We start from the raw sequence: 22,692 nt of genomic DNA, 5'->3' as shown, positions 1-22,692 counted from the left end.
ATGTGACTGGCAGATTTAAAAAATAGTGAACTTATACTTTTTTTTTTTGCCAGTATAGGAAGAAGCGATGTGCAGAGAGCCCAGTATTTGTATTTTTTCTGTATTTGTTGAGGCAGCAAAATTATTTGTATTTGTATTCGAATAAAAGTGGAAAGAGGCTTAAAAATCCTGTTTTTGTTTTTATTACGCTTTTAATTTTAGAAAATTAGAGATGAAAATGAAAGTGATGTCCAAATTAAGAAATATGCATCATGTAGCAGGTGGATGTGACTCCCCTCATTGAGACCTGCTGATAGACGTAACAGTGGCGCAGGGGAGAGAGACTGAGATAGTGACTATAACCGACCTGCTCGCTGGTATTTGACATGTTTTGTTTTTTTCTTCCCAAAAACAAATAATTTAAAAAATATTTGTATGAAACAAATATTCGTATGTGCTTTGCCGAATAATGTATTTGTATTCGGGCACACCCCTAATAGGAAGGACCACAACACGTCTACATCTGCAGGTCTAAACCTAAACCGCTGCTGACATTACTTCATTATTTCCTGTACAGTACGTGGGGACAGGCTCACAGGTGTAAAACTGGTCTGAAAATGACTGAACAGCACTCCCCATGTAGTGAATCTGCAGCCTGATAAACATGAGTGAGTTTGTGAGCAAGTTTCCATAAAAAAAAGAAAGATTAATAGTTCAACAGACCCTGAAATATTCATAATTCAACCCTAAAAGATGCAACAAATTAATTACCTATGCATTTTGAATAAATATGAATTAATATACTTCCCATTTAGTCAAGTGTTGGAAAAGTTAATTTTGGTTTTGCTTTATTTTATTTAGTTTATTGTTTTGTTTTGATGCACACATATGAAAATAAGCCGAAAACTCAATGCTTTAAGAGAAAAAACAATACTGGGAGAACATTTGTATGTCTGGTGTGTGTGTGTGTATCTGTCCTTCCCTCCCAGGGTGCTCGAGCAGCTAGATGTAATGGAAACCAGTATGAGCAATAAATCCTCCCAGTTTAGAGCTGACAGCTGCTGGGAGGCTTTTTCTGGTTCTCCACCAGCTACACATCCATCCTGCTCTCTGAGGCAGTTACAGCTTTCATTTAGAAGATATTTTATGGTATTACTTTAGTATTGAGGATTTCTATTTCTGCTACTTTTTTCTTCTGCTTCACTACATTTAGGAAAGAAATATTTTTACTTTTATCTGACAGCTACTAGTTACTTTTCAGATTAAGATTTTACGTAAAAAAACATACCACAAGTTTATAAAATGGAACACATGTTAAAGATTAAACCAATATTTCCCAACATTTTTGGCTTTTCAGATGTTTATGAGTTCTTAGTTGTTGATTTTCTGTCTAAACTTCTCGCACGGTTTCATTTAACTATTTCACAAATGCAAAGATTAGAGAAAAGTTCACAACATGAACACAGATTTGTGTAGCAGAACTTCTTCCCTTTCCTCCTCTCCCAATACTCGACCCCTCAGATTTATTTTGTGACCCTTTGAATGGGCCTGACCCCCAGGTTGGGAACCACTACATAACACTTATACATTGACAAATCAGTAATAATCTAACAATGTAATTTATAATAATTAGTAATTTATCAATCACAGGAAACATTTTTCTGCAGAATGAGCACTTTTACTTTTGATACTTTAAATATATTTCACTGATGATACTTGTAGGATTTTGAATGAAGGACTTTTAATCATAATGGAACATTTTTACATTGTTTACTTGTATTTTACTGAAGTAAAGGACCTGAGTGTTTCCTCATTTTAGGAGGATTTTTACCCTCATTCACACACGTCTTGTATTAAATTTGTATTTTGATTTTCATACTGGAATGACAATCTATTTATGCAAGTTAAAGTCACTACTGTGTATATACAGAAAACATATTTGTGATGATCTGACAGATGTGTGTATGAACATCTGCTAAATGTTTTTTTCTTCATATATATATATATATATATATAGGAGAAAATAGTTTCCACTGAAATCTGTTCAGATCTCTACAAATCTGAGTAATCAGGACATTATGTTAGGAAAAAGTGTGTCAAATGTCATATTTTGAGGAGCAGAATTTCATTTAATAAACTCTATTATTTCCATTATGTGGGTAAGTTACAGACTAGGGAATAAAAATGAGAAAGTCAAAAATTTATTTGGAAATATTGGCAAGAACAAAATACAGTAAACATGAACTTAGACGAATATTTCCTTTTTTAAATTGTTTTATAATGAACAACATATCTACCCACCTAAACATCGACTACACTCACCTAGAGGAACAGACATTAAAAAAAAAAATATATATATATATCTTCTCTAACTTATGAATTGCATCAGGTCATTCAACCTCACACACTTTAGGTGGATTTGTTGATTTCCAGTGTAATAATATTCTTTTTGTAAAAGCAATGATGTTTTGTCTTTTCCTTATTGTTTTCTATCTGTGCTACCAAATATGTCTGCTGCTGTATCGGAAAATCAATATTAAATCAATATTAAGTGCCTCTGATAATGTTTTAAAGATCACAGACCAGTAAGTTGCCAGAGCAGGGAATGACAAGAACATACTGGTGAAGCTGGCAGGTGTATTCAGACACCTGTCCTTAAGAGAATTTCATTTTGGAAACAAATCCTGATTTCTCCATTTAAATGGTGTTTACCTCTTAACAGTTCTTTATGTTATTATATTGTAATTCTTTGCTGACGATGGCTTCTTTAAATCTGATATTTACATTTATAAGAAAGTCATCTTTTTCCATTAAGCACAACTTGCTTCATCTTGAAACTCGATGACAATTGATATCAGATGCTTTCATTCTTATTTGAGTCAGCATCCACAGCAAGATGTTTTCATTTCTACTTGAATGTGAGTTTTAATTACTTCTTCACGTCACTGCTGAGAACTCATTGCTGTTTGTTAAGTAGCAGGAATGAAGCAAACTGAAGACAGATGAACGGAGCAGTCAGCTGTTACAGACCGCAGCTGAGTTGATTAACGCTGACTCAGAGGAAACCGAGGACAGCAGAGAAAATCCCTCCACGGTTCAGGAGACTGAGCTGTCGTTGCCGTTATAGAGCAGCGTTGGTTTTATTTTTTTTTCTGATCGGGCCCCCGGAGGACCCCCTCGGAAACGAGATGATGCATCTCAAGGGGGTTTATCCTCTAATTAAATATCACAGGACAAAGACTTTCTTTAACATCAAACACTCTACTGATATCTGAGTTCTGATTCAAGCGTCTCATTCAGTTATGGATTACCTTTAAGCTGATTTACCACCGACTGCTTCATGTTCTTGAAGCCACTTATATCTCTCACAACAATATCATAACACAGACATGTGATCCTCGGTCAGAGTACATGAACACGTTATTTCAAAAAGCAGGGTGTGAGGAAGCGTATGTTTAGAAAGAATTAAAGATTTTGTTGTTTAAATACACTTAAAATCACCAGATTAAAACTTTACTGTAGGGATTGTTTTGACCCAGTTTTAGTGTTATTTTAGGTAATTTACATATCAGTTTATTTACCCAAACTTAAGCTTGTTATAATCCGCTCTACTCTTTTTAAACTCACATGTCACAGTTTGCAATAAGTTGTTAATAGCTTGTGTATCTTTTGAATGTCATATACACATCATTTTGTGCAAGAAACAATACATTTGTGGCAGTTTTTAGCTAAAGCTTGTTGTGTGTAACACTGGGTTAAAATACCAGATTCTTACTGGGTGAAGTTAATGTTGTATTGGTGCTATATTGACACAAACTGGGTAAAATTTGAACCCAGTGATTTTTAGTGTGAAGAAAAACAACTTAATAAGATTTGGAATAAGTCAAAACTCAGAACATATGATGGAATAAATAAAAAAGTAATCTGCCAAAAAGGAAAAGATCTCTGTGTGCCCAACTGAGATGTTGTATCTCACCTTTAAATTTAAAAACAGGATGTTATATTGATATTGATTACTTGGAAGATGCCTGGTCATTAAGAAAAAATGTTTTGTAAAGGCAGCTTTCATATTGTTTTGATTGAACATGAATGTCAATTGCTGGAAGTTGTTGTTCAGATGTTGTATTATTGTGTGTCATGTGGGACATAAAAATAAAAATTCATTCATTCAGTTTACAGTTCACTCTTAAGGTTTTTATGGCAAACCAACAATGTGTTAGTCTGTCTCTACTTTCTGACATGAAATCCCTGAATATAAATCTCTAAAAACATGTCACAAATATATTTTAAAAGAAGGTTCATTAACTTCCTGAAACAGCTGGTCACTGTGGTTTTTAGGAAACGTTACTCAAACAGGAGGAAACGGTACATTTGTCGGGGACTATTTTCAGCTGTGGATTAATACATATTTGGTGCTCTAGAGAGTATTTCTGGCAGCAGGACGGTGTGTGTGTGTGTGATTGAGTCAAAATAAACCACAGTGTTTGTGTTCATGGTGATGAAGGAACATGTCACCAACTGCAACTGTGTAGCTCACTGATGTATTTTTTATAGTTTTTTGTAATAATAATGTATCACCAGCTGTATCCTTTAAGAAGAGATCATTTTAAGATAAATCCAAACCTAAAAACCTTAAACTAGAGTTCTCATCATGGTCCCACATTGTCTGGAGATGCTTCCAGAAGAAAAATTCCTGGAGCATTTGTTTCAGGCTCAGCTGCCGCCGCCGTCGACCCTTGTGTCTGAAATTCAATTCTGAGGACAACTGCTGCTGGTCCCTCACACACACACACACACACACACACACACACACACACACACACACACACACACACACACACTGAACCAACATCTATAAAGAGACCCCGAAGTGTTTCCGTTCATCTTTCTTCTCCTCTACTGGCCGCAGGCAGGAGTCAGCTGCAGTCAGGATGGCAGAGTAAGTTATTGATCACACTGAGGGATGACTCTCTGAATCCACAAAACTCACAGACAAACTCTAATCGTTCTTCTTCTTTTTTCTATAAAGAAAAAAGATGTCGACGTGCCGGAGGAATCATCTCAAGGTACAGTAAGATGGTGATGATGCCTTGAGTTTTTAAAGTTTCAAATTTGTGTTTGGTATGTTGCTCTCCTGTTATCAGTCTGAAAGGAAATATCATCATCACCATCATAAATTAAACATGGTATTTTATTAAGAAAAATATGATATGATAATAATGAGAAACCCACATTTTTTCCTGTACATACAAACCATTTATTTAGAGATTTACCATTTATTAAACAACCAACCAGATTAAGGAGAAAACAGCAGAAAAAGACTGTCAACATTAATTCACTGCTGCTTTTTTTCATTAAACTGACATTTCTAGTGCAACAAATGAATAGATCATGAAATATACAGTATTACTTTTTGCCCTATCAGCAGCTTCTGTGATGATGTTGATCAGCTGTTCATTGGTTGTCCAAAAGGTAATCAAAAGGCATCTCTCAAATTTATACATACAGTACTGTGTAAAAGTGTTAGGCACTAAAAGTGGAGTGAGGAGGCTTTCGAAAATAATGCCATCAATAGTTTTTTTTATTTATCAATTAACTAAAATAAGTAAACAGGAGAAACCTAAATGAAATCAATATTTGCTGTGAGCAGCTCGGTTCACCTGCACACAGTGTTTCAGGTACTCGGCAGGTCGGTTGTTCCTGCATCTTGGAGAAGTTGCCACAGTTCTTCTTCTGTGGATTTCAGCGTCTCAGCTGCTTCTGTCTCTTCATGTTAATCCCAGACTGACTCCATGATGTTGAGATCAGGACTCTGTGGGGGCCGAACCATCTGTCGCCTTGTTCTTCCTGTAGCTGAAGATAGGTCTTTATGACTCTGGCTGGATGTTTGGGGCTGTTGTCATGCTGCAGAAATACATTTGGGACCAATCAGACGCCTCTCTGATGGTGCTGCATCATGGATAAGAATCTAAACATCTAAAGTGCCTAAAACTTTTGCACATTATTGTATATGTTCACTTTCCTCATTATTCCCTCTCAAGTCAGAAATGTGTTTTTCTTCTTGTTCCTTCAGTTGGATGTTTGAGCTTCACTGTGCAGAATGATGTATGCTTAGAGATTATTTCACATTTATCTCCTGAAAGTGGAAAGTTTCTCTGTGTTCGGCATGAACCTATGAGCATGGTTTGCTCCTCTTCCTCCTCAGAGCTTGCTGCTGCAGATCGGTGAGGCGATGCTGAAGGAAGAGGCAGAGGAGAAGGAGAAAGAGAAGATGATGTACATGGAGGAGAAATGCCCCGATCTCTCCATCCCAGGCTGCATGCAGGAGCTCCAGGTAAACCTCGACCACCTGGACGACAGAAAAACACTCACAGATGTTCACAACACCCTTCACACAAACATGACTGACGTAGTTGTTGGCAGGATGAGTGTAGTGACTGTAGAGCTGATGTACAGTTTTAGTTCAAGTCAACTGGGTATGTGCTGTACTTATTCTATTCTATTATATGGTATTTCGTCTCAAGGCCATCCATTTTAATCATTTGATTCTGACAAATAAAGTTTTATTGTCAGGTTTTAATAGCGGAAGACTAAAGGAAGAGCATTGTGTTGTGGGCAGATGTGGCGCGTTCGACTACTGTTTCGGGCTTTCTGCCATCAAAAGGTGTTTTATAGCCTGTGATTGTAAAATGTGAAGTTGCTCATTTAATTTTATATTTCCAAGAATATGTGGCTGAGGATATTTAATATGAAGTCATCTTCCTCAATTAATATTGAGCCACGTCATCCAAGAAAGCACTCTGCCGTAAAGTTTTATCTGTGAGGAAGCTTTGTCAGAGACGACCAAATGAAATCAAGCAAACCTACCTTAACACAGCAGCTGTTGTATTGGTTTGTCAGATAAATAGTTACATTGTGTTTAAAAAGTCACTTTAGCATTTTATTGTGAAGTCCTTTTTAACTTGAATAATTAGGAATTAGGACTGTAACACGAACTAGGAAATGCACGTAACCCTGTGAACTGGGGCATTGTCATCCTGGAAGAGACCACTCTCATCAGGATACAAATGTGTCATCATAGGATAAAGGTGATCACTCAGAATAACTTTGTATTGATTAGCAGTGACCCTTCCCTCTAAGGGGATAAGTGGACCCAAATCATGCCAGCAAAATGCCCCCCATAGCATGACAGCAATCACACAATAATAAAGATCTGGATAACAATAGTGTGAATCCTGTCGAGGAATATTGTGTTGTATGTAAAAAGCTTTATTGTCTTATGCTATATTCAAACAAACACAGAGAGCAGAAGCTGTATGTCCATAACACAAAATGTTCAGAGAGTGAGTCCCCTGTTTAGTAAGTTGGGCGTGTTTGTGAAAAAAGTTTCCATCAGCAATATAAAGACTCATCTACTGTCTCTGTTTCCTGTCTGTCACCCCACCAGGAGCTGTGCCGAAAACTTCACAAGGAGATCGATCTGGTGGACGAGGAACGATACGACATGGAGATCAAAGTGAACAAGTCCAACAAGGAGGTACGTCTTCTAAAGTTTGACTTCCTGTCACCTGTTTGTTCATTTAAATACAAATAAACTGTAAACCCAGTAAGTTATTCTTCACAGTCAGTTTATTCTGTCTGTTTGTTTGACTCTCACTGATTGTGACAATGTTTTACACCATGTTTTATTCAAACTAGAGCTCATTTGAATTAGAGCTCCAAATTGTCTTTTTCTTAAATTGTGCATTGTGTTTCTGGACAATGAACAATATAAAACATTAAAGCTAAAAGGTTTTACAAGGCGACACAACCCGCCTCATTTAAGCCGATCATAGGTGTTTAGACATACACACTTTCCTACTACAGATAGTCTGAGTAACTGTCTTCTCCGACAGATCGACGACCTGAAGTTGATGGTTCAGGATCTGAACGGGAAGTTTAAGAAGCCGGCCCTGAAGAAGGTGCGGATGTCGGCTGACGCCATGCTGGCCGCCCTGCTGGGGTCCAAACACAAAGTATCCATGGACCTGAGAGCCAACCTGAAGCAGGTCAAGAAGGAGGTGAAAGACGAGGTGCGTACATTAGACACTGACGGACAGTTTCAGCATGATTACATTTGATGTTTGACGTTTTCTGTGTTTTTATCTCTGAAATCAAAGTTTAAGATAAAACAACAAGCCATAATCGTCGTTATCGCCACCTCATATGTGCTTTGAAATCTACCTGGTTCTTGTTTTTGCTCATGTTTCTCTCAGGAGAAGCAGACCGGCGACTGGAGGAAGAACATTGAAGACAAAGCCGGGATGGACGGCAGGAAGAAGATGTTCGAGACAGAGGCCTGAAATCCAGTGTGTTGATCTGCATTATTCATTTCTGTGTATTACTGTGCGTCTGGGTGTCCACATTGTTGACAAGTTGTATAAATAATAAAAAGGAATAAATCATGCAGTGTTTTTGTGTTTCATGGCAATAATTCAACAGAATTTAATTTAATTCATGACTGAAATAACATGTTCTACACAGGTAAATCAAGATACATTTCAGGACTACAAGTGGTAACAAGGAAACAAGAGAAATCAGATACTTTAAAGTAGAAAAATGAAATGAAATAAAACAAGATTTAAAGAAGGAAAAACAAACAAAACAGATCAAATACATCAGAACAATAAAAATCTAATTTAAACCATAAAAAAGGCCTTAATAAAGAGTTTTGAGAAGTTATTTACATATATGATGAATATTATTATTAGTATCATTATCATTATGTAATAATAATAGTATTTAGGGAACACTTGAAAACTGACATAAAGGTGAGTTTGCAGATTTAGCAGCTGGCAACTAAAACTCAATTTTATTCATTTCTGGCTGTTAATGATAATATTATTATTTTAATTGAATTTAATGTTGTGTTTTTTTAGTTAACGGCAAACTTTTGTTAATTGAGTATGTTTCTTTTTTATTGCCTTGTGTGAAAATCAAATACGTGCACATGACATTAAACAAACAAACAAACAAAATGTTTACATGTTCCTGCAGTTAAAGTAAAATGTAGAGTTATACATTTAGTTATATATTCTGAATAGTCAAATAACAGAAATGTTAAGAAAAAGAAGGTCACAGTGAGGAACGGAGGCTCTGGATGTGGGAAACAGCAGTTTGCAGTTGAGGGAGGATGTGTTGGGTTGTTGTGCAAAGTGTTTGCTTAACATGTGGGTAGTAAAATTGTGCAACCCATCATTTTATTCTTAATAGCACAGCTGGATTACCGAGTGGGAAACTGTCCTGAGGCCCTGAAAACTCCAGTCTCATCTCCAAAACATTAATTTAATTGTCCTTTTTCATTACCAAAATATTTTAATTATTTATTCATTTTTTGTTTAATCATTAGTATCAATGTCCTTTTTGTAATTACATTATAGTTTTGTTAAATGCTGTCAAACATTCAATGTTGGTGACTGTTTGTCATTTCTTCCCTTTTTCAATAAAGTTTTACGGTAATTTTTTTTTTCCTCGGTCACGTGAGGACGTGTGACGACATGAGCTAACCTGTGATACTCTGCTGAAAGCACTTAAAGGAAACCACAGCAGCAGCAGTGACAAAAGCAGGTTAACTAGTAAAATAATAGAAGTAACCTGCTTATCACCTTTTTAGAGAACAAGACAAGGCGCTGTGTGTGGCGCTGCTGGCCGCTGATTTTACCCAGAAACAGCCAAAATGACGGCGGCAGTGTTTTTCGGCTGCACCTTCATCGCCTTCGGCCCGGCCATCGCTCTGTTCCTGTTTACCATCGCCCGGGAGCCGCTGAGGGTCATTTTCCTCATAGCAGGGTGAGAGTTAACGTACCTTCATCACAGCAGAGTGACAGGAAACTTATCTTTGTCAAAATGGGGCGATAACAGCACTTCCGCTGCGTTTAAATGGATAAACGGCAGTGTTTACCACAGCTAGCCTGTGAGCTAACAGACCGCTTCAGTAGCGAGCTATGCTCTACTTCCATTATCGGACACTGTGCTGTTATACTTCATTTCCTTCTTACTGTAAACTCACACAATCACCCAGTCAAAGGTGTTCAGACCTTTATATAAAGATACACACATAAATACACTAACCATTCGACAACTTTAGAGTCCAAATATTTTGTGATCACAGCTTCCGACTGAAGACATTTTTCCTGATGTTCTTCCGATCCTTTTATCAGCTGGTATCGTACACTGATCTCCTATTTAATCATGATAAAGTTATTTTAGAGACAAGGAACAATAATGAAAAGGGCCAAACAAGCACTATCGTAGATAATGGAACTCCGATAATGTCCGATAATGGAACTGTCTATGACGAAGGGTTTGAATGGGTGGCACCGATTGTCTGTCACTTACACACAGGCTGAACTTAACTCAACACTTCAGTAGCCTCAGCTGCTTTGACATTATTAAGACAAATAAACGATCGTTTAATAAACAGTACAGAATCAGTACATTAGCTTATTGTTTTTTCTGACAGTGTACACAAGCAGAAGAAATTAAAGCTGCACACACAAATTGCACAAGTGGTGCTAAACTTGAAGTTCAAACGGCTGTCTAAAATTAAAGACAAACATATACAGTCATTTGACAGTAATTTAAAAGATGGGTTTGCAATTTTTCAAGTTTGTCTTAATACAGTCAGGAGCACAAATGAACATGTAATCATTCCTCCTGTTCATACTGACCATTAGAAGATTCCTTCATAATGATCTTACAATGGAAGTGATGGAGGCCAAAATCCACAGTCAAGTTTATCTGAAGCTAATATGAAGCTTCAGCGTCCAAATGAGTCAAATCAAGTAGATATCTTTCAACGTTACAGTCTTTTTAGTGCCAAAGTCCCTCTTTTTGTTACTATACTTCCACCACAGCTCAACAGGGAAACACTGTCCTCTAATGCTTTCCAGTCTGTCAGTAATCAGTAGTGGCCTAAAGTGGGTTTGTAACTTGGAGGTTGCAGGTTCAATGACCAATTCTTAACTTTAAAGCTCTCCGTGTACATAAAGTGTTTAAAATGTTGAGTTTGGTGACAGTGTGTGGAAGAGGTGTTGATTCAACTGAACTCAGAAGGTGTTTTACCTCCTATACAGCATGAACGAGGGGTCGAAGGTAAATATTAGAAACACCTGAGATTTAAAAGCTCATTCTTGACCTTGTAAAAAGCAGTTGACAACACAGCCTCAAATCGAGGTCCATTTAGTAGCTGCTCTGAAACTTTCTATCATTATCTTCATTAGCAAATGTGATTGAAAGTTCCAGAACAGCTACTAAATGGACCTTGAAGTGAGATTGTTTTGTTCAGTTTTGTTTTTGTTTTTTTTCTTATTATTACTTGGTGCTGAATGGAGCAACCTGCCATTCAATGTCAAGGGTGATGAAATTAACATTCATGTCCGGCTGTCTTGTGCTCAGTGAGTCATAAAGGACACTTCTGCCTGGTTTTGTACCTGAAATGGACAACCTGTTGAAAAGTGAATGCCCTGTGTGAATTACTTACCTTAGAGCACTTATTTAGACAGTGTAAGACAGTATGTCTATGTAAATATACATAGAATCAGGCTGACTTCATGCAAAATAATACATTCCTCTCTTTTTTTCATATAATTAATCATGTATGTTATGTGTGTTTTTTCCCTGTCAGAGCGTTTTTCTGGCTGGTGTCTCTGCTGCTGTCGTCTCTCGTCTGGTTCATCTCGGTTCAGATCAGTAACAAAGAGAGCGCATCGCAGCAGAAAGGTCTGCTCATCTTCGGCGTGGTGCTGTCCGTCCTGCTGCAGGAAACCTTCCGCTTTGCTTACTACAAGCTGCTGAAGTAAGTCGCAGCTTTCACAGCTGTTTGATGGTTTCACACACTGTTGTTCTCAATTATTCAGATTATATTCACTCTGAGCCTTTTACCATCATAATGATTGTTATCAGGTTTCCATCACGTCCTTTATGACAGAAATTTACTTTCAGAAACTATTAATTTAATCTTTAGTATCTTGTTTCTGACAGGTGAGTTTTTACTGCTTGTATTTAGAGCTGCAACAGTTAGTTGTTTAATCGATTAGTTGATCACCAGAAAATTATTACACAATTATTTTGATAATCAAAAAATCGTTTTTGTAACTTTTAAAGAAAAATGCCAAAAATAAAAATTAATTTTATGTCAGTCGACTAATAGTTGCATCCAGCTCCATTTCCTTTGTGCATTGCATTGTGGGACAATAGTCCATGGACAGCAAAGTCAAAAGACTTTTTTCAGGAGCCTAAATTGTGTCATTTTTCCAGCTGGATACACGACACACTCAGACCAGCTCATGTTATTGAGCATCAGCAGCTACTGGAGGCCTCTACAGTTTTAATATGTCTGAACGTCTTTGCTGCCTAAAAAAACAACTTATTGACTTTCAACACGCAGAGACTTGAAACTTATTTGAGTCATGAAATCCATGACGGTGCAGATAAAAACCGTCTGATGCCAAAACTCTGAATTTTAGAACTAAAGTAAGTTTCAAGTTTGTACAGGAAACCAGTGGAGGAGCAGAAGATTGCAACAAGTGTTTAAGACTGTAAAATGCTACAACTTTTCTACAGCAGTAGAAAGTTTGTGAAAAAACATGTAAAATCTCTGCCATATTTGTTTAAAGGTCAGTCAGCTGACTGCAGTGTCGAGACAAGGCGTCGATTGTGTGACAGTAAAAAAGACACAAAGTGAAGAAAACAGAAACTCCAAACAGCTCACTTTGTTGTTATGGAGTTATGTTTCCTCGGTCAAAAATCTGATGGACACAAAGACACAATGTCAAACAAACTTTTAAAACATTTTTTGTTGATATTAATTTATATTCAACTTTATTGTCATTACACACAGTAAATACCAGAAGCCAAAAGTACATATAGAGATATATACATATAAACTAATACACATAATTGATTATAGACCAGAGGTTCTATATGATAGAAATAATGGATCTAATTGTGATGTATAGAAAATAAACAAAACAATATACAAAAATGTAAAAGATATGAACAGTACGAACAGAACCTAATAAATAGTATGTACACTAGAGTAATATATAAGTAATATTTCTGCACACACTTCTGTACACACTAATCATCATCGTTATCACAACTGAGTAGTTTCAGTGTGTTGATCTTCTTTGGTGTCACAGTTCGTGCCACTTTTCCCGCCTTTCATCTTTTTCTTTAAAGACTCATTGTTGCAGCTCGTGTCGTCTTCCGCTCGCTGACATACATGTTTCCTATTGACGCTCTCGTTTTACGGCGTCACAGTGACACTAACAGCTGAGATCATGATGTGTGTGTTTATGTGTGTGTGTTTGTTTTCCTGCAGGAAAGCCAATGAAGGCCTCCTCACTCTCAGTCAGGAGGAGACCATGCCCATCTCCATACGGCAGCTGGCCTACGGTACAGTTCGTCTTCATATCTCTTGCTTTAGAAAAAGTTTTAATCCAGATTTTCAGCTGCTGATCAAGATGATTATATTTTTGTTGAAATGAGAGAAGGCACCATGGTTCACCTGTCGTCTCATCACCTTTGATATTTAGATTAAAGTGTTTAAAAAAATCAGTTTTTGAGGGGGAACTCCACTGATTTTACACATCTAATTCAGTTTATTTGTCATGGTCGCACTAATCAGCCTGTGAAAATATTTGTATGATGTCTTTTGTGGTTCTTTGTCACATCTGAGAACATAAAACTGAAGATGTCATCGGTGTTATTTTGGTTTGCGGTTGGTGACTTTAATGGAAAGCCTGTGATATAAACTGGGGGACTGGACTTGTGGGTATTTACCAGGCAGAGAGGATCTAATGAAATGTGCTATCAAGATGCGTCATGGGAAGCGTAGGATGAAGGGTGTTTGGAGTTTAACTAGAGATTAAAAGTCAGGATATCTCTGTCTCTGCTGCAGTTTATCTTTAAGCCTCCACGCTGAGGCCGGAGGATTTATGTTATCAGGTTGTCTGTCCGTCCCGTTTTCATGAACGTGACATCTCAGAAACGCCTGGAGGGAATTTCACTACATCTGAAACAAACGTCCACTTGGACTCAAAGATGAAGTGATTAGAATTTGGTGGTCAAAGGTCAAAATCACCGTGACCTCACAAAACACGTTTATTTCGCCATAACTCAAGAATTCATACGCTAATTATGACAAAGTTTCACACAAATGTCTAAGAGGATGAAATGATGAAGTGATGACATTTTATATCAAAAAAGGTCAAAGGTCAACTTCACTGTGACATCATAATATTCTGCAAAAACACTTTTCTGCTCATTATTCATAACACCATAACTCAGGAACAGAAGGAGAGATTGTGACCATATTTCATATTTGATCAGATACTGAATCAGTGACACTAATCTCGGTTCTCGGTTCTAATCTCGGCTACTTTGCAGCAGCGTCCATATCTGAAGCAGCGTGTACTGTCAGGCTACTGTCAGCTTTATTGACTAAACATGTGAACACATGCAAGGAAAAATACACTTAATACCTTTTTTTTATTAAATTCCTTTAACGTCTTCACAACAAATATTATGAGTGTGGACAGACATGGACGTAAACTGCATGTTGACTGGTTGGTGGAGGCAGACGACCATGAGGTTGTATTTCTAGTCTTTTTTTAAAAAATCTGTCTCACTCACGTCCCCCAATGTTATAGAGAAGCAATACTACCTCACTGGAGTAAACATAAACACATAACAACCTGTTCTCCAGTGGACAAAGTATGTTTCGAAATTACCTTCAACACATCTTTAGCATTTCTGTTGCTTATCGTGTGATATAAACACCATAACTGATATTGTGATAAGCTAATGTCAGCTGATAACGCAGCTAGAGCAACAATCACTCCATCGACAGAAAATTAATTAAATCAAATCTGAGGATTTGATGATTTCTTTGTCTTCTGTGACAGTAAACTGGATATTTTAGGGTTTTGAAGATGTCGCCTCAAACATTTTTCACTATTTTCTGACATTTTACAGCCAAAACAAGTGATTGAAAAATTAATTGGCAGATGAATCAGCAATGAAAATAAACAGCAACTGGACTCCAGTGTTAAATGTTCCTCTGTTTTTTTTATTCTGTCTCAGTGTCCGGCCTCGGCTTCGGCTTCATGAGCGGAGCGTTCTCCGTGGTGAACATCCTGGCTGACTCTGTGGGGCCGGGGACCATCGGGATCCACGGAGACTCACAGCACTACTTCCTGTCCTCAGGTACCAGTTCCCACAGAAACTTAAAGCCCCTGGAAAGGCAAATCCATGATTGGCTATTAATCATGTAATTTGGGATCTAATGTGCATATAGTAAACACCTAAAAAGTATGAGAACACAGCCTTAGACATAGTCTATGTAATTCTTTAGAAAGTTTCTCTCCCTTCACTTGTTACTGGGTTGCATTTAGGCGGGGCTAAGCTAATTTAGCTAATTTATTACATAATAAATACCTGCCCAGTCATATTTAAGATAAAGATGATTGACGTGGCTATCTGGCCAAGCTGACTTCACAACACTCTCATCTCTCCCATGAGAAAACAATGCACTGCACTTTTCTTTGCTTCTTTGCTAGCTAGAATGAGAATTCAAATTAGCCTGATATGGTTTGAAAGTTACTATGTTAAGCTAACTAGCAGACTTGGGTACACCATCCAAATCTGTATTAATCACTGAGTAGATAAGTAGCTCAAAAGTGTCTGGGAGGTATAGTTCAATAAAAACAGATATGTGTGGTCTACTCTAGTCTGCTAGTTAGCTGATTAGTCAAGATAACTAGTAGACCACTGGGGTAATTGATAATAAGCTCAAAAGTTTTGAATAGAAAAGCTAATGCTAACCGTTTCATGTAAGTGAATGGAGAATGCTAAAACGATTAGCATCATACTCCGGGAGGTATAGTTAAATAAAAACACAGATTTGGGTGGTCTAACCTGTTTTGCTAGTTAGTCGATTAGTCAAGCTTTCTAACCAAGTAGAGTCCATTTGATAGATTTGGTTTTTTATTCCATATCAGCAAAACTTTTTAGTGAATGAGTATAAAATAAAACAGTACTTGAGCTAAAAGTGAGCTGTCAATCAAATGTGATCTGAAATGGTTTGAGCAGCCAAATGAGCTGTTTTTGAGCTCAGTTTTCTAATAGTTATGAATGTTTATTTTCATTCTGATTTTTGTGGATGCTTAATGAGACACTCAACTTTCATATCATATATGCATTTTTATGATTTCAAGCCACGTTTCCAGAGTCTTTAACGTTTTTTGGACAAAGCCGAATCCATCAGCTATTAGCTACTCTATGTACTTTGCCATTTTGTCTGGGGGTTGTCAAAAGGCATTCTGGGAAATATGTTAGATGAGTCCTGCATGTAGCGCTACACTTTTTTTATTTTTAACACTTTCGTTTTTTCAGCCTTCATGACCATGGCCATCATCCTCCTCCACATGTTCTGGGGCGTTGTCTTCTTCGACGCCTGCGAGAAGCAGCGCTGGTGGGCGGTAGCTGCTGTCGTCATCAGCCACCTCATTGTTTCCTGTCTGGTGAGTAATGAGGGGGGGGGGGTTAGGGTTAGGGTTAGGGTTAGAAGAAACAAAAGCAAAAGGCCGTGCTGGTGTGGTTGTGAGGCTTGTTTGGTGTTGATTTCTGTTTCCTGTTTTCTCGTGCAGACCTTCCAGAACCCGGAGTACGTCGCCAGCCTGGTTCCCACCTACGTCATCTTGTTCCTGATGGGCGTCTGGGCGTTTTACTCCGCCGGCGGCTCGCTCAGGAACCTTAAACTCTGCCTCACCTGCAAAGACAAGGACTTCCTGCTCGCCAATCACCGGCCCAGATAACGCAGCACGCCAGGCAGCGTGCAGGACTCTCTATCCAAAGATCACCGAGTTCATACACACACACACACACACACACACACACACACACTAAACACAGTTAAGGAGTGTTAACCCTCTGTTAATCTGCTTTTTCACTTTACACCCACCGGGGTATTTCATCAGCTAATGTCCACAAGAAAAAAAAAAAAAAACAGTTAAAAGCAGTGAGTGTTTCCCGGAGGAGAGACGCAAAGATGGAGATTATTTTTTATCTCTGACAGTGATTCATGTCTAGTTCAGAAGCTCATTTTGTTTGTATGGATTTAATTCAGATCTGATGAAAGCATTTTATTCAAAAAATCCAAAATGTTTGGCTAATAACAAAGTGAACAAACTGGCAAAATATATTTCAATTCAGTCTTTAATTATTAAACAGATTCCAATGTTTTCAACTCTTATCAAAGCTCATCAAAGCTTTCTTCTTTCAAATGTGTCACATCTTTCAAAGGGTGGATTTATCATTCATGAACAAAACTCTTTGTGTATATATTTATGCATTTTTAAAAATGTAGATAGTCACAGGTTTTCACCTTTTTTTTAAAGTTGTGATGCATCATCTTTAGTCCTGCCTTTGAATTTAAATGAACACAGCAGCTGAGAGGAGACACGTCTGGTATTTATTATTATTATTTTAATCCCAGTTAATTTGAGATCTTCAGGACATGGTATAGATTATGTCATCATGACTTGTTGTGGTGAATTATTTTGATTCTAAACTGGACTATTTATCTGCTAATTTGAAGGCTAAAATGCTCAAAATTTCCATTTCAACAAATGAAATTTGCACAGTCATGGACATCACTATGTTTTTTTAATACTGTTCCAGCAGATTATCTGAATGTCAGCGCAGTGATCACAAGTTTTGTCTCATTCTAAAAGGCAGTGAAGATAAAGTGGAAACAAGCAGAAGAGGAATCAGAAAATTGGAATTGGTCAAGAATTCAGATTTTACCTTTGAAAGGCTCCGACACCTGCAGCTTCTGTCATTTACCTGACAGAAAATTAGCTTTTTTATGATGATTGGGAAAAGATAAATGTTTAATATCTCCAGGTTAGAAGATAATAAAGTCTTTATCTAAAGGTACCCAGAGTCAAATAAAAGCTCTCGGCTTCTTTTCAGATTAGCAGACGGTTTTTTGTACTTTGTTTTTCCTCACCATTATAAATAATATACACCATCATAAACTCATAAATAAGAACATAAGCTGATGAAGGTGATCTTTGAATGTTCGATTTCTTTGTTGCCTTTTTTTTTTATGTTTTAGCTGTTTGTGAGCGAGCGCAGGAGTTGATGTGACATGTTAGTCATTCCAAACAATGAATGTTTTTCTTTTGCACCTGATTTTTGTTGTGTTTGTGTGTCGTCGTCCTACTTGTACAGTTTGTGTCGGTTACAATCTGCCGTGTTTTTTTTAATGAGGATCGGCCGAGTTTTAGCGACTAGTTGTGTGTTCAGCGTGTCGGGCTGACGATTAACTCCAGATAGAATTGAATTTGAAGTGTTAACACATGTAAAAATTGATATATGATTGAAGAGAAGCGGCATATATATGGCATGTGTGCAGGCTAGTTGTTGATCATTTTTCCCACAATACATCAGTGAATGATTGATGTGAATCTTGTATCTTTGGTTGACTTTACCAGATGCACTCCAGATATTTACATCTTAATTTAAAGAACAAGTAGACCTCTGAGTTTGCTGATCTTGTTGTCATATTAAACAAAACCTAGTAAAAAAAACCCACCTAATTCTGTTTAGTTTGGACCTAAACCTTCACTTTCCACACGCTCATTTCCCATCATTCTCGGGGGCTCGTCCATGCTGATCACACAACCTGCGTCTTTAAACTCCACACAGTTTGTCCACTTTGATTTTCAGGCTGTTAAAGGATCATTCCAGTCATCTTTGGTTGTTCAATTCTTAAATAAATCTGATTTTTTTTTTTGGTGTTTTGGTTTCTCCTCATGTTTTACTTAGACATGAATGCCTGAGAATAAACAGGAAGTATGTAAGAAATGCATGTACTGTAAATATCAAACTGACTGTTGTAACTGAATTTTTATGATAATTGATCAGTTACTTAAATTGATTTAACTGCAGAGTGAATTTTGTGGGTTTTTTTTAAAATCAAGATTGAATAAAGAAAAAAGTTAAAATAATTGGAAGGATCCTTTAAATCAAACCTTTAACAGTGAGAGAGAGAACATGTTTGTTGTCTTCTAATGTTTATATCTTTTTATGTTTAATGTCTTTTAATCTAAACATCACAATCTGTTGATTTCATGTTGCTGCACACAAACCTGTTGGGAGGAGAAAGCTGATAAAGTTGTGGTCATGAACTATTAAAAATTAAGTGAAACAACAGTTTGGATCCACACACAAGCCTACTTTATGATTTATAACTTTATGTCAACAAAGACGCCATGAAACTCTTATTTTAACTCAGCAGATATTCTGGAAATATGTAAAATACTGATTAAATAGAAGCTTCGTCATGAAATGCAGTTTACTAGAAGATTAATCGAGGAAGGCGAGTTCATATATTTGAGCTTCTTTCTTAAATGAATTTTTCTGTTTGTATTCCTGAATCATTAATAATCATTTTGAATGTTGGGTGTTATCAGTTCGGCCCAGTTTGTGTTTAAAGAGAAATTAATGTTCAGCTAGATGCAACTAAATGTAGGTTTTGTAGGAAAGTTAGTGTAGTTTTTCTGCCATTAAAGGTTAATTAGTTTATATCTTATCAATAGTTCATTAGTACATTTAAACAATCATTTCATCCGAATTTAACAGTGTAGATGCAGAGTGAGGGTCTCTGGCACAACTTCACCTACTTCCAAGGTGCACGGAGAAGGGAAATAAGTCTAGAAAGATGAGAACTCCTGCAACACTTGTAGTATGAGGAACGACTTTATTAGTTGATCGACGCGTTTCGGCTTGTGGTCTTCATCAGGGTCATCATAAAACACATTACAAACACCATTTAAATAAAGTAAGTTGGGTATGAAAAAAGGTGAAAAAAGTTTAAAAAAAAAATATAAAAGACAACCAATCATATACAAAGACACATATCAGCCAATGGGACATCTATATCTACAAAGTAGATGTAGATGTAGAGTTCTCATCTTTCTATCCAAATTTAACATTGTCAGATTTTTATCAGCTTTATTTACCTTTGTTACATTCTTGTATAGATTATTTGTTTCAATTTCATGATTTTTGACTTATTTTTCTTTTGGAAAATGACGTAATATTTGGGATTAAGGATGCTCACTCCGGCTCTACTGAAACTTCTCTTCTTCTGAGTTTTTAAATCGAACCACTTTTGTTATCATCATCAAACAACCCAGCAGTCCAACATAAAGCCACTGATCTGAATAATTAATGCAGCCCTTCACAACAACTTTTCTTTCAAGCGTTGTTCTGCAGCTCAACAGCTTCATATTATTTTAACATAAACTTTTAAATGCATTTTTGCTCAAAACGAAGCTTGTGAATTCTGTCCTCCATCATTTACATTGAAAGCACATTTGAAGGGGATCTTTTAATCGCCAGTATGAACAGGAGCAATGATTACAATGAGCAAAACCTGTTTCAATGCTCATTCGGACACCTGACTGTTGTTTTAAGGCGGACTTGAAAAATTGTGAACTCGTCCTTTAAGTCCTGCTGCAACATCTCATTTGATGCAGAATCACATAAACTACAACAGAAAAAAAAAATGTTCTCTTCATGTCATTTGGGACCTTTAATGAACAGTCTGCAGGGCACAAAGCAGGCGCCAGGTTTCCAGCACTGTGTATGTATGTGTGTGTGTGTGTGTGTGTGTGTGTGTGTGTGTGTGTGTGTGATGGGACAAAACCTTGCATACTTCAGAGAGATGCTTGCTTTCACATCCGTGTAGACCAGGAGCTGGAGAAGAAGGTGATTAAGACACTGACAAGAAATAAGAAATTATTTTAACTTCTTTTTTTTTTTTTTTAACTTTGCTTCCTAAACCTTCCCTCCAGTCTGCCCCCCTCCCCCCTCCTCTCCTGGTCCTGTTTCCATTTATGAAAGCAGACACCTCCCGGCTGGGCGACACAAAGCCTGTCGGGGTCTCTGAGGGCTCCAGTCAGTCAAAGGCCTTTTTTTTTTTTTTACCGGGACAGCAGACAGACAGACAGGCAGGAAGTGTTTCCTCTGCCGAAAACCAGACTTTCACATGCCGGTGACACCGGGGTCACCTCCGCGATATTAAAGGGGGTTTTCTCCTGAGATTTGTGTTTCCTGTCAGGTATTAGGAGGCTGTATGCTCGGGTTCAGATCAGGTCGTCACGGTCTGAACACGAGTTCACCTGATGAGAGATAAAAGAGAAACAGATTAAGGGTTTCCCTTTGAAACGCTATTATGGAAAAGGTTGCTCCCTTGAATATCTAAAATGATAAGAGAACAGGAATAAAAGCCAAAAACTCCACTAAAGGCCCCCAGAAGCTAAAGTGTTCATTACATCAAAAATGCAAATGTTGCATTTAATGAACAGCACATAAACTGGGAACGAAAAGATGATTCAAATCGAAGTGAGCATCTTGTTCATCACTGAGCAGGTTTCTAGTTTGCAAAGTTGATGTTTTAGCCTGCAGGTGGTGTTAGAGGAGAAGATGGATAACTGAAATTAAAGATCCTCCCCAGACATGTTTTAAGATGTATAAAAATACTCTGTTTTTAATAATAATATGTTTTCTACTTCACTGTAAAGTCTGTTCACAGTGTTTGTGTGCTCGAGGCTTCAAGTTTCCACATCAGACTTGTGTAAGTTGCATACTGGACCACGATTGGCTCCAAAATTGTTGTGATGTCACAAATCAGGCTCAAAGGTACACGCCTTAAAACTGTGAAACAACAACGATGGTGTAAGGTTATTGTGTGTCACATTGTGTGAGACACTTATGATAAACTCTTGGTCACAGTCTGTGTCAGACTATTTGACATCAGTTTGATGCTGTCAGACTGTGAGATGAATGTATAGTGAATCATAGCGCTACGATGGAAATAGAAAAAAGTAAACGAAAGCAGAGAAAAGTCATCATCTCGTCATCCGTCTGCAGCTCTGATGTTTTGAAAATTCAGCAAAGTTTGTGGACGTATTTAGACGTATGAAAGTTTATGCTGGCTACATGTCATGTTGTGTTCTGATTGGTTGGTTTGTAGATGTGGGTCATAGCAGCAGCCACATTGTCACAATTTTGCTTCAACATGTTGGTCACCAAAGCTCCAAATCCGTCGTCCATATACGAATCTCACAGTTAAATCTAGGACGCTGTTTTTGATTGACAACCGAAGATTTCACTATTTTTCTTTCATGATTGTCAACTTTCTTCACCGACAGCCCAGAATCACACAGTGTTCAACAAGCACAGAACATCAACTGAAGGAACAAGAAGAAAAACACATTTTTGACTGGAGGGGGACTTTAAAGACTAATTTAAAGCTGTAGTGTGGGATTTTTGTCTCCTCCTTCTGGCAGTGAGAGTAATTACAAAAACACTGTTGTCGACAGGTGTTTACGTCATCGGCTCTGCTGTAGTCTACTCTGTCACCACAGTAGCAGCTATAAAACAGTGGATAAATTGTTTTAAGCGTCACACAACCCCTGCAAAATGACCCGCTTCACTATCAGAATTTGAACCATTCGGTCTGATAATATTTAGAAAGTCTAGAAGAGCTGCACGATTAAATTAGTTTATCCACATTCAAGTTATCAGAGGACTAACTGGAAGTTAGCTGGCTCAGCTGGCAGAAGTCTGCATTCATGCATTCATCCGACCGGAATA

General features: G+C 37.4%; 2 protein-coding genes across 2 annotated transcripts; both read left to right on the top strand.

Moving 5' to 3' along the window:
• Positions 1 to 4,809: 4,809 nt before the first annotated feature.
• Positions 4,810 to 8,425, top strand: LOC137189144 (troponin I, fast skeletal muscle-like). Its single transcript, XM_067598841.1, has 6 exons — positions 4,810 to 4,918; positions 5,009 to 5,045; positions 6,185 to 6,313; positions 7,427 to 7,516; positions 7,875 to 8,051; positions 8,235 to 8,425. Exons 1-6 carry the CDS (start codon positions 4,911 to 4,913, stop codon positions 8,319 to 8,321), a joined length of 528 nt encoding a protein of 175 aa, XP_067454942.1. The 5' UTR covers positions 4,810 to 4,910; the 3' UTR covers positions 8,322 to 8,425.
• A 1,070-nt stretch (positions 8,426 to 9,495) lies between these two features.
• aph1b (APH1B gamma secretase subunit) lies at positions 9,496 to 19,242 on the top strand. The gene is made up of 6 exons (XM_067613895.1): positions 9,496 to 9,807; positions 11,645 to 11,815; positions 13,343 to 13,416; positions 15,106 to 15,228; positions 16,417 to 16,544; positions 16,671 to 19,242. Exons 1-6 carry the CDS (start codon positions 9,695 to 9,697, stop codon positions 16,836 to 16,838), a joined length of 777 nt encoding a protein of 258 aa, XP_067469996.1. The 5' UTR covers positions 9,496 to 9,694; the 3' UTR covers positions 16,839 to 19,242.
• Positions 19,243 to 22,692: the final 3,450 nt, after the last annotated feature.

The sequence above is a fragment of the Thunnus thynnus genome, chromosome 1, assembly GCF_963924715.1.
Source record: "Thunnus thynnus chromosome 1, fThuThy2.1, whole genome shotgun sequence".
NCBI lineage: Eukaryota > Metazoa > Chordata > Actinopteri > Scombriformes > Scombridae > Thunnus > Thunnus thynnus.
The sequence above is the reverse complement of the archived record's forward strand: the minus strand, read 5'-3'. Positions and strand labels throughout refer to the sequence as shown.